The 15977-nt window shown below is 35.4% G+C and overlaps 1 protein-coding gene across 5 annotated transcripts in view; it reads left to right on the top strand.

Moving 5' to 3' along the window:
- Nucleotides 1–15977, top strand: part of SLC41A2 (solute carrier family 41 member 2) — a 93165-nt gene that overhangs the window by 27090 nt on the left and 50098 nt on the right. For 4 of the 5 annotated variants that reach the window (XR_003382005.2, XM_026797816.2, XM_026797817.2 and 1 more), the window contains exons 9-10: nt 5127–5258; nt 6171–6319. Coding sequence is in view for 3 of the 5 variants with exons in the window: in XM_026797816.2 (XP_026653617.1) it covers nt 5127–5258; nt 6171–6319 (281 nt within the window). In the remaining 2 variants the exon portion in view is untranslated. Of the gene's footprint in view, nt 1–5126; nt 5259–6170; nt 6320–15739; nt 15832–15977 lie in introns of all 5 variants that reach the window. The other variant, XR_003382006.2, reaches the window with a different exon arrangement.

Raw genomic sequence — 15977 nt, 5'->3', positions numbered from 1 at the left:
TTACACTTCACATAAAACAGGATTTTTAAATGTTAATGGTAGAGAGGTTGGGGCATTCATCTTGCATTTTCTGAAAAATAAGATGATTATTGCAAAATTTAGAGTTTTCAGTCACCATTGCAACTGAGATTCTTTTTCATCCTTTTAATTTCATTTTTGTGATGCAAATGTTGAACTTCAAAAAAGCCTGTTTGGCAAAACTGACTATTTTGAACTGTGGATTGTGCTCAGGAATGTGCAAAAATGAGAATCTTCTAGCCTTCCCTCTCTTAGATAGATTTACAAGAAAGATCAGTTTGGGAATTATGTTGGCCTGATTTTTCCCTTATGTAGATATTAATTGATTTTAGGCCCATTGCACAACCTGTATTATAGCTGCTTGGGAACAACACATTATTCTGTGGCTGATTAATCCCTGTCCATAGAACTGGGTTTCTAAAAGTCTTTAATCTCAGGTTTGCTTTGCCTGTTCTTACACAATTTTTTAGGTGCCTCATCATGCAACTATTTATATTTTCATGAACAGTCATAGCAGTGGTCATTAAAGCTGAGTATGTTCACTTTATCTGGTGCTCTCGATACTTTAATTTGAGGCAGTTTCCTACAGGAATAATTCTTCAATTATATGTATCTAAGGAAATGAACAAAAAAGAAGAATGAAATGGGAACTGACAGGGTTCATATATATAGGTAGTTGAATACTGCTCTGAACATTTTATGTTGCCTGTTGTACAGTTGTCCCCTTGTATTAAACAAGTACCTAAATCATGATTTTTTACTGGTTAATAATAACATGATGCATGGGGTTATTCCTACTCAGATGGAGGACTTTGCACTTCCTTATGTTGAATTCCAGGAGATTTCTCTTTACCCAGCTCTCCATCCTATCCAGTTTCCTCGGAATGGCAGCACAGCCCTCTGGTTTATCAACTACTCCTTCCAGTATTCCCTGAAAAACCTTACTCTATTTATCAAAAAGTTCAATGTAAGATCAGAGGGAAAAACCAGCCCAGTGCATTACCCAGAGGAGGGGATGATCTCAGACTGAGATCAGCAAGATCCAGCTTCCCTTAACTTCTCATTTTTTTACCTGCACTGAGTTATGAGACACAGATTTGCTTTGAACGATTAAGAGTCATTGATGTAAAGTGCTTTAATGTAGTTTTCTGAATAGCGTGATTAGTTCTGTTGTTAGAAAAATTTCTTTTTACTAGATGATGATTAATAGAATTGTGCCCATAGGCCTGTTTGCAAATACATGGTATGGTTTTGGCTCTATTTTCAATATGGTTTCCTGTGCTTGTTAGACAAAAGACCTGTAACAACAATTTTTACAAGAAATATTCTTTCTTAGCCCTTAACTGCCTTAATAAAATGATGAGGTTTTAAATTTCCTTTAAAGTTTTAAGTCAGTGTGACATCCTTTGCACTTTAGCAGACAACGTCTTTGCTTATTGACCAAGCAGCACTCTCATATTGAAGTAAAACACATTTTCTCTTCTGAGAGGAATGAAGTAATAATTGCTGGATTTTACTTTTAAAATAAATTGTTTCCCCCTATGTTGTAGTATAGTATTTGCTATGGTGGCTGCAGTAGTGTTTTCGAGGAGAAAAATTTCTGGATTAATCAAATGTTGATGTAAACAGTCCTCATATACATCCACAGAGCTTTTAATAATATGAGCAGCTATTGACATGCTACTGAGCATGTGACTATTTTATACATTCAGAAGATGCTGAGAAGTTATCAGTTTTGCATATCGACACCTTGCCAACCTATGCAGTTTTATCTGTTTTCTGTTTCTTGCAGAGATCTGATTAATCTGGTGTAGCTGAGATGGTTATTGCACATGCACAGTAGCTGCTGTTACCAAACAAACTGAATATCTCTGTACATATGAAGTGATTCATTCAGCCTTATACGAGTCATTTGGTGACCAGCAGAATAGTGAGACCTGACTCTGTTCTCATTTGTATCCTATGGTTTTTAGACAGTCTTTGCAGCCTGTGGTACTCCGTATTGTCTCATGTTCCTGCTATACCCACTGCTCACAACATCATCTCCATTTTCTCTCTGCTTTCCACAGCATTGCCATTCATCTTCTGGCTCACTGATCTGCTGGCTGAGCAAGAGGCATCATCATGCCTCTCTCCAAGCTGAGTGCTGACTTGCCAGCTGGCCTGCTTACGCTTATGCCATGAACTATATAGCTCATATTACTGTCTTTGTCTCACTAAGGACATGGCTTTGAATCTTTTCTTTTATTCATCTAGTCGCTGTTTTGTTTTTGGTAGATTGTTTGAATATGCCTGGAAGTAGTTACCATGTCTGTCCTTGTGTCAGATGTGGTTGAAATTGGCCCAAAAGTTCAAAAACAAGTTTTTAGGAATTGAAATTGAATAGTGAATGAGCAGAACTAAAATACAGTGTCACTGCTGCTGTGACCACCATACATTGTTGGCTGGCTGAGACTGAGACTATGGATTCTAGAAGCATTTACACTTCACTATACCTGACTATCTTCTGTGAGTTCAAATTATATCACTAGTATTAGTGATATAATTTAGAATAATTTTGCTAAACATACAAATATTTCATTTTCATTTAGCTAAAATAGATTGTTCAACTCAACTGTAATTAGTTACACCTCTTGAAATCACACTCTGCACTGGCTGTTCTGGTTAGCTTGTCAACTTCCTTTGCAGAGCAGCTCTCACCTCTTTTACCTGTATTCCATGGTTGGCCAGTTTCTTTTAGCATAATTTTTGATACGTGTCAGTAATTTCTTGCTATCTACATGAGCAATAGGGCTTGGGGAATACTTTCTCTAAATGATGGGTATAAAAGTGAAAAGGTTTGTCATTAATAGCTTTCCATCAAAGGATTGACAACCAATCTTACACCTTCTTTCATAGACTTGTCAATGTCTGTTGTTCAGACAGATTTTTTAATCACCGTTTCAAGTGAATTTATTTCTATCTTCCTTAATTCTTTTATGTCATTCAGTTTCCTGTATTGTTAACTACGGGAAAAAAGTCCAGATCACCTGTTATATTTCCATGTCTGAATTTGTTGAAGCAAATAATTATCAGTCACAAAAGAAAACTACATACACCCTAGAAAATGTTTAAAATCTAGAGAGTTGTGCCAAAGTGGTTTGTAGGTGCATTGCTAAAAAACTGAAACCAGCCCTATGTACTTCTGTCTTTTATTTCTTTTTGTAGTGCTATAAGAGAAGCAAATAGTGGTAGAATATTTTAGTATTTTTTTCTCTTAATATTGTTGTGCATAAATCAATTATTGCAGTTGTTAGCCTGATTGTAATTACCCAGATTGCCTTTATGGCCTCACTTTTAGCAGAAACTTTCATGTTTTCCAGTCATATGGCACTATCTCCACTTTGTAGCTCTATTAAGAAGAGGTTTTACATGACAGCTTTTTCATAATTCAGTCATTGAAGTTATCTGATCCCCTTCCAAATGTAGTACATTGATCCTTAATTTTACTTCTGCCTCTCTTTCTGTATCTTATTCTCCCTAGTCAAAAATATCTAATTTATTATTCTCAATGGAAGGACACATTTTGAGTCCTATTTAGATTAGTTTTAATAATTTTAAATCTCTCCTAATTTAGATAAATTCCTTACTTTGGTACTTTTCTTGTAGTTCATCTGAAGAAAGATCTACTACTGTTTTAATTTTCTTTGCAAACTCTCACTCAGCCTTTTGGTAGTTCTTCTTTTATCCCTGTTTCTCCTGACTGGGAACATGCATTTCCTGATTTGTATCTGACATTTTTCTTAAAAGGCCTTTCTTGTTAGCTTCAGCCATTTATTATATTTAACTAGCAGTGAGGCAGGACATCTTTCAGATCTCAGTATTAGATCTCTGTGCTAACCGCTCTGTAATCACCAAAAGAATTTGGGAAAAGTACCTTCTGTTCACCACAAATACTTGTTCTGCAACTAGACAAAGCCCTAAGCATCAGATAAACAAAATAATTCAACTACAATAAACAAGGCCTTTCTCCTTCTGATGTGGGGACAAGATCTGCATTACTTCTGCATCTTCTCAGACCAACCCATTGCTATGTAAAGCATCCAAATCAGGGAAAGAAAAAGCATGTGCTTGATATGCAAGTAGACAGCAACAGAGTATAATATTAGGAGGGTTTTATGTTACTGCACTCTGCAGTGTGGATATAACAAGTTGTTTTAGTTTTGTGTTCATTGAAGTAAAAATTCACAGGACGTGAAACAGCCTAGAGTGGAAGGAACCTCGAAATATCATCTGGCTCAACCTTATGTGAGAAAGGCAGCCTGGATGAGATTTTCTGGCACCTGCTCCAGTCACATCTAGAAAATCTCCTGTGAAGTGGACTCCACCATGTCCCTGGGGTGGTTGTTCCATTGAATTTTTCTCACCCTAACAGATTTATTTTTTATATTGAGGTGAATACTCTGCCAGTACAACTTGTACTCGTTGCCCCTTTTCAGAAAGAAACTAGAATCTCTATCACTACCATTCTTTTAACAATCAGCTCTTCTGACACTCATCTTCCTCTTTCAGCCTGAGTTAAAAGTGGCGGAAGGCTATAGTTACTCATGCTTTGTCTCAGAGGGGAATAAATATATTAACTCTTGAAGCCTTCTCTGGCCCTGTGGTTGTGTGTGTAAAATCTGCATTTATGTTTGTGTTAGTGAGCTTTCATTACTTACCCTGGCCAAAAATACTCCCCTGTGGAGGTAATCCAGCAGTGGTGCAACTATGTCATACTTCTGGTGATCCAAGAGGGGTTTCCAAAGACGAGGCAGTGATAAAAAAGAGTTTCACCTATGAGAAAGCATAAGATTGAACCTTTTGGACTTTCTGCACTTGCCATGGTTCAAAACTGATCTCCAAATTCCCAGTGATACATTAAACTGTAGCCCACATTTTTTGGACTGATTTTAATGACTTGCAGCCTGTCTACAACTAATATACATTCTAAAGATATTTTTCATTTTGGCTTTTGTTTGCAAGGTACTGTGATAAACACAGAGGAAGTTGGTAAATGTGCAAAAATATTGCCTGCTAGAGGAAAAAAATACTTGAGCATTTTTCATTGGTTTCCCTTTGCATTTCAGGTATTGGTGGCAATCTAGTTGCTATTCAAGCCAGCAGAATTTCTACCTACCTCCATTTACACAGCATTCCTGGAGAGCTGCCAGAGGAGGCCAAGGGTTGTTATTACCCATGCAGAACATACTGTGGTACAGGTATGTCTGAGTTAAAAATCCTGTCTCACATCTCTTTATCCCTGTGTGCCAAACTGTATCACTAGTGAGAAATGGCAATGAACTGAACTTGCTGTGTGCAATTCAAAGGCTGGGTGAGGCTTGGCAGTTTCATTTACCTGCAGCTGTTTTTGCCTGTGAGAATCACAAAAAACTCCCTGAGGGATGGATTAGCAGAGAGGAGCACAGAGAAACGTGAAGCCCCAGAATAGGCTGGTGAGGCAGGACACCGGGATAACTGCTCAGAAAGGTTTCAGCCTTCAACTTTCCTTAGCTTCTCTACCTGCTCCCAAGTTTTGGCTGCCTTCAGAACTTCAAACCAATTTCCTGTTAGGGCCAAATGGACGTAATTACTAAGCCAAATCCCTGCTTTCCATTTCCAGTTTGTCATTTTTTCTCTAGATTATTTATTCACAGGTTATTCCTCCCCTGTATTTCTCACTTTCCTAATGATGTACTAACTGTTGTGAAATGTGATGTGTCACCACTGTGTATTACACTTCCATATTTATTAAATGAATTGAAACAGATGTGAAAGTGGTAAATGTGGGATTACTTTCTAGAAATATAAGGTATTTTTGAGGATGTCTTGAATCTGGAGTCCAAAAGATCCTCTTTACTAGTAAGACTTTAGGAAGTCCAAAAATGTAGATGAGCACAGAATGAAGGCAGTTTGCACCCTTTTCCAGAAGGGCTCTGCTTACCATTTCTGGAAGACAGTGAAATTCCTCAAGGAGTCTTTTAGTGGAAAATAATGCCTCCTGTTTCACAATAGCCAATGCTGTGGAATTCCAAAAATGGGAGTTTTTATACTGAAATGAATAAAAATCTAATATATGAATTGAAGAGCTTAACCAAATGTTGTATTTTTTTATTTTTATTTTTTTATTGTAGGAGTAAATAACAAATCAGCCCAAGTTCTACTTCTCTTGGTGATTCCTGGACACTTGATTTTTTTGTACACTATCCACTTAATGAAAAGTGGACATACTTCCTTAACCCCCATCTTTATAGCAGTCTATTTGTTGGCAGCTCTGCTACAGGTAAGAATAAGTACAACTGGCAAATGCTTGTATAAAATCAAGTTCTTGAAGAAAATAATTTTTTTTCTGGTATCTGAAATCTTATGAAGGGTACAAGAAGATGTGGTTTAATAGAGACTTTCAGCACAGTTCTGGATTAGCTGATTATCTGCACAAATATACAGTTTACACAGGTGTACTGTTGTTGTGAGTGCTTTGCAGAACATACTTGACTGCATTATCCCCTTGTCATGTATTTTTCACCTGCTTTTGGAACCATTGCATCTAAACCCTCATCATTGTAATCAACTAGAGGGAAAATGGAAAGAAGGGAACGGAAACGGAAAGAAAGAAAGGTAGCATTTATGAATAATGAAAGTCGAAGAAAACTGTTAAAAAAATCTCCTAAAGTGGTTCACGTTACTGTTTTAGTTAACATAGTCCAGTAGATGAAAATATTACAGCTTCCTTGGTGTGTTCTTAATATTTAGTAGTTTAAATTAATATGACAGCAAACACCGTACAAGAAATTGTACTTGCATTAGTTGTCAAACTTCGTTACCTTATTTGGCTGTTTTACGTAATGGTCTGTTCATACCCAGCAAGGGCAGTTATTGAAAGATGTCTTTTGAAATAGCAATGTCTTAAAGTGAAATGATTTCATTTTGAGAAATCACTAATACAAAATAAAATATTTTATTAAAGTCACACCTAATTTTTAGGTATAACTTGCCTGAATTAACTATAATGTTTCATTACACCTTAAAACCAAAAAGTGACTGTTTGTGTTACACGGTAGAAATGTAATTGCAATATCCATACTTTAAATATATGTGCTACTTAAAAAAATGTGACCAATTAAGTTTTAGAAAACAAACAATGACATTATCAACAGGTCAATACTTAATGAAATGATAATTTTTAATGTAATGAATTGTCCCATTTTTTTCACACTGCTATCTCAATAAGGACAGGTTTCAAAAACTGTTACAGTTTTACATGGGAATTTTATACCTTTCTGGTGGAACATGACTGGTAATGTTTCAACCTTTGCAAGTGAGAGTGTCATACTAAAAGACATAAATTAGTTTTCATTTTCTTCTTATATAATATTCCTAGTTTCCAGCCTTATCACTTGCTTTATAATGTGTTTTCCTGAGGAAATGATGCTATTCCTTTACTCTGTCTGTTCTGTCTGGGTTGGGGCAACAGCCCCTGGTAATGGAAGATTGCAGAGTGATTCCCGTCAGTATTAAACTTCCAAGATTTCCTGAGGAAATCAACCTGAATTCATAAATCCAGTTCTCCTGCTCACAGAACTGCAATCACAGCATGTTTAGGGACAATTTCTTCAGCAGCAAGACTTGACAAATGCAGAAATCTCAGGTTTTCACCTGAAAACCTGAGGCATTATGGCAGAACTCTCAAATGACATAGTAATTTAAACCCAGCAGCAGCATGTATACAGGTGTAAAGTTGAATTTTCATTAATTCAGGATCTGATTGGAGTATTCAGATTTTAGTCATGTGTGTCTATTGCAGTACATCAGGCCACACCTGATTTTCTTGATTTTTCACCAAGAAAGCAGACATAGGGCTTTTCTCTTTTTTTTTCCCTGCTCCCTTTTATGGATTATTTTTTCCTCTCTATCTTTGGTCTTTAGTCATAAAAGGCAATTTGAGATGTATTTACTTGGAAACTGAGTACTAGTATTGCAAACTATAACTTCTCATGGGTCTTGACATATTTACAATTTGAAACCCTTTGGTTTTAAAGACCTGGAAATATTTAATAGATTCCTTTCCCCATTTGGATTATTCTGGCATTTCTCTAGTAGTGAATATTGTAGTGTTGCATACCTCTAATTAGAGCAGATTTAGTTTTCAGAGATATGATGCTTGCTTTAACCCTTAAATCTTCATCACAGTTTATTTACCTGTCAGTCTGAAATACTTCCATACTGCAATTTCATGCTTTTAAGTTTCTCCTGTCTCAAGGAAAGCACTTAAATATTTGTACTCATTCCTCTTCCCTTTTTCGGTGACAACATCTATGCGCCTGCAAACAGCAAAAACCAGTTTTCAATCTGCCATTTATTTTGGCATAACCTAACAGCTACTGATCTTATTTTTCCTGAATTCTTTTATATTTTTGCCCTCTCAGTGAGAGCTTTACCAGTTCTGCTGTAAAACTGAAAAGCCTCACAGCTAAGTATTATTATTTCAATTAACAACAAACTAAATGCATTAACAGTCTTTTGAGCAGTGAGAGATCTGCATTCTCTTTTTTATAATATGTTGGACTTTGATTTATTTTCACTTTGCATGGAAGATACATGAAAATGGATGTCAAAAATTAAAATCCTGCTTGCAAGCTGGATATTTTGTGTTTGAGGTGGTAGATGATAATTTAGGAGAATACAGTGCTGATATCACTCTTTTTACCTTTGCCATCCCTTACTTGTATTGAGCTGGGGGCCAGAAAGTGTTGCTAAAAATGATTATGGCAATATACCACCTATGTAGGTTTTTCCTCACTATGTTAAAAAATAATGCTAAATTAAAAAATAACAACAGCAATTAAATTAGTTTTCTGTCTTTAAAATTCAAGTGACTATTGTAAGGTGTTAAATTATTTAATAACATATTTCACAGTGGACTGCAATAGATTGTTAATTGACTTTGATTCTGTTTATTATTTCTGACAGTCCATCTCTGTTTATTTAAAATGGAGAGGAAAGGGTTAGAGAAATGGCAAATGTAGAACTCTAAATGGAATGTTGGAGTAAATGGGAAAAAAATAAAAAAAATGTTAATGCAAAGATATTGATTATTCCTTTTATATTTTTCTCTGTCTCTATCCGTTTATGCTATCCTACATTATTTCTACAGTAAAACTGTAACATGTATATGATTTCTATTTTACATTTTAACAAGACTTTTTCAAATTGCCTGTAAACTACACTATCCATCCCAAAGTGATAAAAATGGAATTTATTTGCATTGAAAGCTCTATGCAGCATCACTGAAGTTCCAGTCAGATAGTTTAATTTTCATCCAAGTCTGATGAAATTCATCTTTGATTGTTTTTTTCACCACCCAGGCCTACCAGCTTCTTTCATCTCATCTCCCTACCTGTTCTGAGGTATTCTTAGATATTTTCTCCACAGCATTTCATTTAAATAAGCTATTTATGGGAACTAAATAATAGTATAATTCACTTTTTATTGGTTGAAAATATGCTGTGTAATAAAATGAAGTGCAGTTTCCCTGAATAAGCAGTTTTTTTCTAACAATCATTGCATTAAGATATTTTAAGTAATATGAGTAGTCAGAGCTATGATTTGCATTCTTTTTGATTCTCTGTGAATGAAACTGTTCTGGGTTTCCAAGCTTAAGAAAAACCAGAAAACATTTTATTTAGTTTCATTTTCATTTTCCTATCCTTAATAATACAGCTGTTTCTAATCTTTAAATAAATATACATTCTTGAAATGTTCTTCAATTAAATTTATAAATTGATTGTCTTGACATCCAAGGCTGTACTCACTTTAACTTTAGAGGGGCTGGGATTTCACAATTATTTTTCCATAAAGGGGGAAAAACTGCACAATTATTTATATTAATCTGCATTCAGGTAAAACTTTTAGGCTGAAGTCTAAAAGGTTTTGCTCTGTAGTGAAGAGACTTTTCTTTGTTTATGAATGGCAGCACTAGAGGAAAATGCAGTGAAAGGCACTATGGGGATTGTATACCCTGTAAGCATGCAGGGTGCTTCACACAATGCACTGTACAGTATCAGGGCAAGCCAATGTGCCTAATCAAAGCCAGTATAATATTATAAAGTGGATTTGGTGAGTGTTCGAGAAGAAAATTCTTTCCTTGAAAGTCTTACAAGAGCAAGCCACAAACATGCACCAGCACACTGCATGCAGTTATAATATGGCATTTGACCGATGAAGGTTCTATTTACTGGGAAACAGTCCTCCTCTTATTCCTCACAAAGGCACAAGTATTTTTTTCTGTATGAGTCTGTGCATCAAGTAGAGTTTCATCCCCTGTCTTGTCAGGCTGCAGCAGAAGGAGAGCAGCACTGGAATTGCCAAGCTGTCAGTCCTGGTGCACGGCTCAGGGCGCCCAAAGGCAGCCTCTATTCTGTGTGTTCTCACTGGGCCAGTAAAATGCCCTGTCAGGAATTTTCACACCTACTGACCAAATCTGAACACACAGTTATGTTAAAGTCTCAGGGAATAAACAAACAATAGGAGATTCCCAGAGCTATTACCAAGAAAATAAGTAATTCCGAAATTCTTCTTACCCAGTGAAGGTCAGATGTGCACAGCTGTGAAGTCACTTTTGCAGTGCTTCAGGGCTGTTTGGGGCAATAGAAAACCAAGAATTCAGCAGTGTTTATAATGATTTCCTGCTTACATCAAAAATGTCTAGGATTTCTCACCAATGTGAGGATTCTAGTGATGGTATGGGCCTCTTTAATGTGGAAACATAGCTTGTGGGATATACTGTACGTTACAGAGAAAAAAGGAAGGTTGTGTTTATAGACAAAATATTGATGCACTTCAAATATTGCTTTTTCTAACAGGAAAGGTTACTTCCAAAAGATGAAGCGTATAACTGCTAAAGACACTATATTTCAAGGAAATACAGAAAGCCAAGCCCAAATCTGGACAGTTCTGTATGTTCAGTGCTTTCTCCTTGCAGCATGACAAGCAGACTTGCTAGACTCGTTGGGGTCTGACCATGGGTACAACAGCTCCTGCCTTTCCAGCCATGTTGCTGTCTGGGGTAGAAGCCCAGCTCCTACCGAGTCATAGCAGGGATTTGTCATTTTTGCCTCCAGAAGGCTGGGCTCAAAATGCTTGTGTATGAGCATACCAGAGCACTTACTGGTCTGGGCTACACATGCTAGCGGATAGCTGAGAAACAGCCTGAAATTAGGACTGTTTTGGTGAAACCAGGGTGTCTGGCAAAGCTACAAAGAAATCAAGATGACAATATGAAAAACTTATATGAAATATGAAATTAAAAAAAAAAAAAGAAAAAAAAGAGTTCCTTCCCACAAAATTAGGTCAATATAATGAAATTGACTCAGAAACAACTTCAGTTAAAGCGGTTTCTTTTTTTTTACTTCAAAGAGGTCTTAGGGTGACATCAGTGTATGCTGTGCTGTCTGGGTACGGATACCTTAGAGGAGCTGATGCCACTTACCTACAACAGAAACAACAGCAACAAGAAAAAGCTTGCTGTTCAGTGGTTTCTTTGCAGCCAGGCATTAAAGGAAATCTCTGCATGTTTGGAGGAAACAGTGACTTGTCCCCCCTGGACATGACACATGCCAGATACTCTACCAAAGAAAATCATACAGAAAAATGTCTTTTGAAAAATGTGTGTAGTTCCTAGTTTGAGAGTTCACTGACTACAAATTTTTGGCTGTAGAAATGGAAACTCAGAGAGTTCAGTGTAGATCTACTACAAGCACTTTACAGTTTCTACTTCATCAAAAGCCATTTAAAATTGGAGACATGTCATGCATAATTTGAAAATAAACTTCATGAAGGGTCAAAGCCACTGGAAGACCTAAATCATAACTCTGGTGAGAACGACAGTCAGAACACAGTAGTCTTTAGAGATTCTTAAATGGGATTTTTTAGTCATAATTAAAATAACAAATAAATAAACTTACATTCGAATTTCATAGATTTGTAAGAGTTCTTATCCAGTAATTGCCGGATCTTTTCATAGTGAAGTTATGGGTAAATTTTGATTCAGTATAATTTTGAAAGTAAAGGAGACTTAAAACACATTTGAAAAAGATTATCTCAGTTTATTTACATCTGTGTTTCCTGTCTAAGGTAATTGAATGCAACTATTTTGTAATGCATCTTCAGATGGAAAAAATTTAAGGTGGAATCATCAGTAATAGCAACAGGCAGTTTAACAGTTTAATTTTCCAGCTTGGTGTTGCAATTCACTTATCACAGCAAATAATAAAAGTGAACAATTCTATGCTGTTTTGCAAATATTCTCCATTTGAATATTACACTTTTATCACTGTGAATTTGACATGCATCCACATGCATCCAATTTGACATGTCCACATGACAAATTGACATTCCAGATGAAAGAAACAATGAAAATATTGTAGCATCCTGCAACTTATTAATTAGGCTATAGGAAGCCTAGACAGTATTAAGAATGTTTGTAAGGAGTTATGTATTTTTATTTTAAATAATAGAATTTTGGTCTTTTCCCATTTTAGGAATCATAAGAAATTATTTTCATGAGAAAATACAGATGTACTACATGCAAAAGATCAAAAATAACTTTTCTTCACCTAACTTTCCTTGTTATATGTATCTAAAGATCTTGAAAGAATGAAAGTAAATTTAGTACACGATAACAAAGGAAAAAGAACCTGCTTTGTAGTGTGTTATGTTCCCATTTCTAGTCTTGCAGTCATAAGATTTGAACTTTCAAAATAGTAAAGCTCACTCATATTTAAGTATTCATGTTATTTCACTTCCAATCTGAAATTCATGATTTGAGTAAGAAAGTTCAGTATCAAGAATTACTCTCAATTTCCATCCTTTGTTGTACCAAATAATGTGAGTACTTATATTCCTTATTTTTAGATTCTTCATCATTAGGATTTTTCAAGATTTTCCCCTCCTTCCTACTCTAATTTCTGTATTCTGCTGCTTCTGAGGACTTTTTTTGACAGTGAGACCGAAGGGTGATTTTTAGAAATGCAGTCTAAGTCTGATCATGCCTTTAGTTTCATTTTCCTCTCTTTTGATTGTGTTTTTTTCGCTGTAATAACGATAATAATATAGCATGATTTTCCTTTTAAAACATCTGGAATTTTACTAGTATTTTTGCAATCCTGTCTCTGGACCCTTTTTTTTTCTTGATCAGTGACTATTGAGCGTCTTTTCTTTTCTTAGCCAGATCTTTTTATATAGATAGATATTTGGTTATTTTTTCCCTTTCTTAAAGCCTGCAGTTATTTCATCCTTCAGAATGGAAGAATTCCTAGAGCTTTTTTTCATAATTCTACTACTACTCATCTCCCTTTTTGCAGAAAACTCTATATTAAATAATTTCTATGCTAAATAATTTCAGCTCGTATCTTGAACAGTGCTGCATATATTTATAAGTTTTCCTATTAATTTTCTATAGCATTTCATTCTAAACATCAAATTTTTGTACTGTATTATTAGGCTTTTCTGTGATGTTCTTCCCTTTTTTTTTTCCCTCAAAACCAGCTGGTTTACCATTGGGAGAAGTAAGGCTTTCTTCTTCATAGCATGGCTGCGGGGCAGAAATGCAGTGTTTGTACTGCTGTGCCATCTGCATCAATTTACTAACAGAAGTATCTGTCACTGATAAATAAAAAATCTCACAAAATGTGAAGTGTCATCTTGCAATGTCTCTTTTACAACTTTTTTTTAATCTGTCAGATATTTATGAGTCACTTATCACTTTGAATTCAAGACTCTTTCAAAAATTCAGCAAACTCATAGTAGGGTGCTTATTTTCTTTTTTTCCCTTTATTTTATTTTTCCCCCAAAATAATCATTTGATTGATGACTTTGATTGCCTTGTTTTAACAGTGATGAGAAGCAAAATCTTCTTGAAGTCTTAGTCACATCGATTCCGTCTTGCATTAAATACTGATGTGAACAAATAAGTAACCATTTCCAAAGACTGAGCCAAATAATTCTTAAATGTATGTGAGTTTCTAGCCATGCAAATGCATGATGAATGATCGCATCATTCCTTCACCAAAATAAGTGAAGGCTGGAACTGCAGTCTCATAACTTAATCTGTGGGCACAAAGTCCTGATTGCCATCACATACTGTTACAAGCACCAGTTAATATAATCTGCTGTAAATTTTTCTTATGACTTACAAAATGCAGACTTGTTATAATTTGCATTATTTGTTGTGCACCTGTACACAACAAATTAATACAGCAAAAAAAATTATTTGGGAAGGTTCACAAAAGCTGAGTTTCCAAACTGCCCACTTAACACTGTAGTCTAATTTCAGGATGGAAAACATAGCCAACTGAAAGGTTTTCATGTTGTGATTTTTAAGAGTCAAAAGTGAATACTGTCATCTAAAATGGAGTGTGCGTGTTATGTCTAATTGGTTGTGTTATATAAAGGCAGTGTATATTTTTCTTGGAATGGGTGCTCCCATCTTCCAATAGAACATGTGTAATCATTGTGGATGTGGGGCGCTGCTGCGTCCTCTAAGCACATCCTGCAGGAGATGGGAATGTGCAGGATCTTTTATAAACAGGCCTCTTTTTGCCTCTGTAAGAAGAAGGAGCTGACTCAAGGAATCTGATCGTCTTCCAAAGAAAACATCTGTTTTAAATATATTTGTTTGGATTCCAGTCAGCGCACCTAGGACTTGCATAATTAGCTTAGACTACAGAGTTCCCTTTTCAAAAGATACATTTATATAAATAAGCCATGCATTTTTCATTAAGCAAATACTCTTCCTTTCTCCCTTTTTTTCTTTTTTTTTTTAATTATAAATTCAGGCTTGTATTTTAACATACAGTTTTGAAAAGCAAGGATTAATTGAGAAACTTTTTCAACACAATTATTTGTATGATATTAATTTTGCTGTACTTATAGTGGAGAAGTGTCTTTCAGCTATATGAGTGTATGCATTTATAAGCATGCTTTTGATGCTGATAATTGATTATTTAGTAAATAAAATATTGTCGTACTTTTTACTACTTTTGATACCTACATTATTTTAAATGTATATACTGGAGTTTTGAAAAATTAATTATGGTAGTACATGTCTTAAGTTTACCCTTCTTAAAGATCTGATTAACTAAAAATACCTAAAATACAGAATTTATTTCAACTTAAGCATCTCCTTAGAGGCTACAAGAAGAAATGAAACTCAGTGGCCCTTTCTCCATTCATCTTGTGCCATTCCGTGCCACATGATTCCACTGAACCAGAATCCCCTATCATACAGCTGTGCAACATTAAAAGGATTCTTTTCTAAAATTGGGTTAATCATTATGCATATCTTTCATATGAAGATCAAGCCCCTCAAATGTTCAGACATTCACAGATGGGAATTAAATCTTTTACTTTGGGAAAAATTCAGCCTGGAGTGACAATTTCATAATATACATTGCAGGTGTGCCTTATTGCAGAAGGGCTGAAGGTGGTTTTTCAGCCATAAAAGTAGATTCTAGGCCATTTTTTGCAGTTCACGCAACCCAGGTGAAATTGTTGTCAATTTGACCTGTTATTCTTTATATGACATCTGATTTCAGTACTAGACCTGTCCAAACAGGAATTATGCCTGGGTTGAGTGTGTTCATGTGGGGCAACATGATTTGGTTCTGAATTATCTCAAAGCCCTACTTATTTTCTCTCTTTACAGACTGATGTGTTATAAGAGAAATGCAGTTGTGTGTTTGGTGGAACTTTTTTGGCTTTTCCTGCCATTTTCAGAAGTCCTCAAGCATAGTCTGGGTAAAAAATGCTTTCAGTAGTTCTGTATGTTCCTTCCAGCAATGCCTGTGATTGAGAGAAATTGTCTAAGACTCCTTCTCTCTGGCTGTGCATCACTTTAATTATCTGGAATTAATTAATATTAATTATTTGTATTTTTCAAAAGC

Source organism: Zonotrichia albicollis, chromosome 4 (assembly GCF_047830755.1).
Source record: "Zonotrichia albicollis isolate bZonAlb1 chromosome 4, bZonAlb1.hap1, whole genome shotgun sequence".
Classification (NCBI taxonomy): domain Eukaryota; kingdom Metazoa; phylum Chordata; class Aves; order Passeriformes; family Passerellidae; genus Zonotrichia; species Zonotrichia albicollis.
Note: the sequence above shows the minus strand (reverse complement) of the source record. Positions and strands in the feature narration are given on the sequence as shown.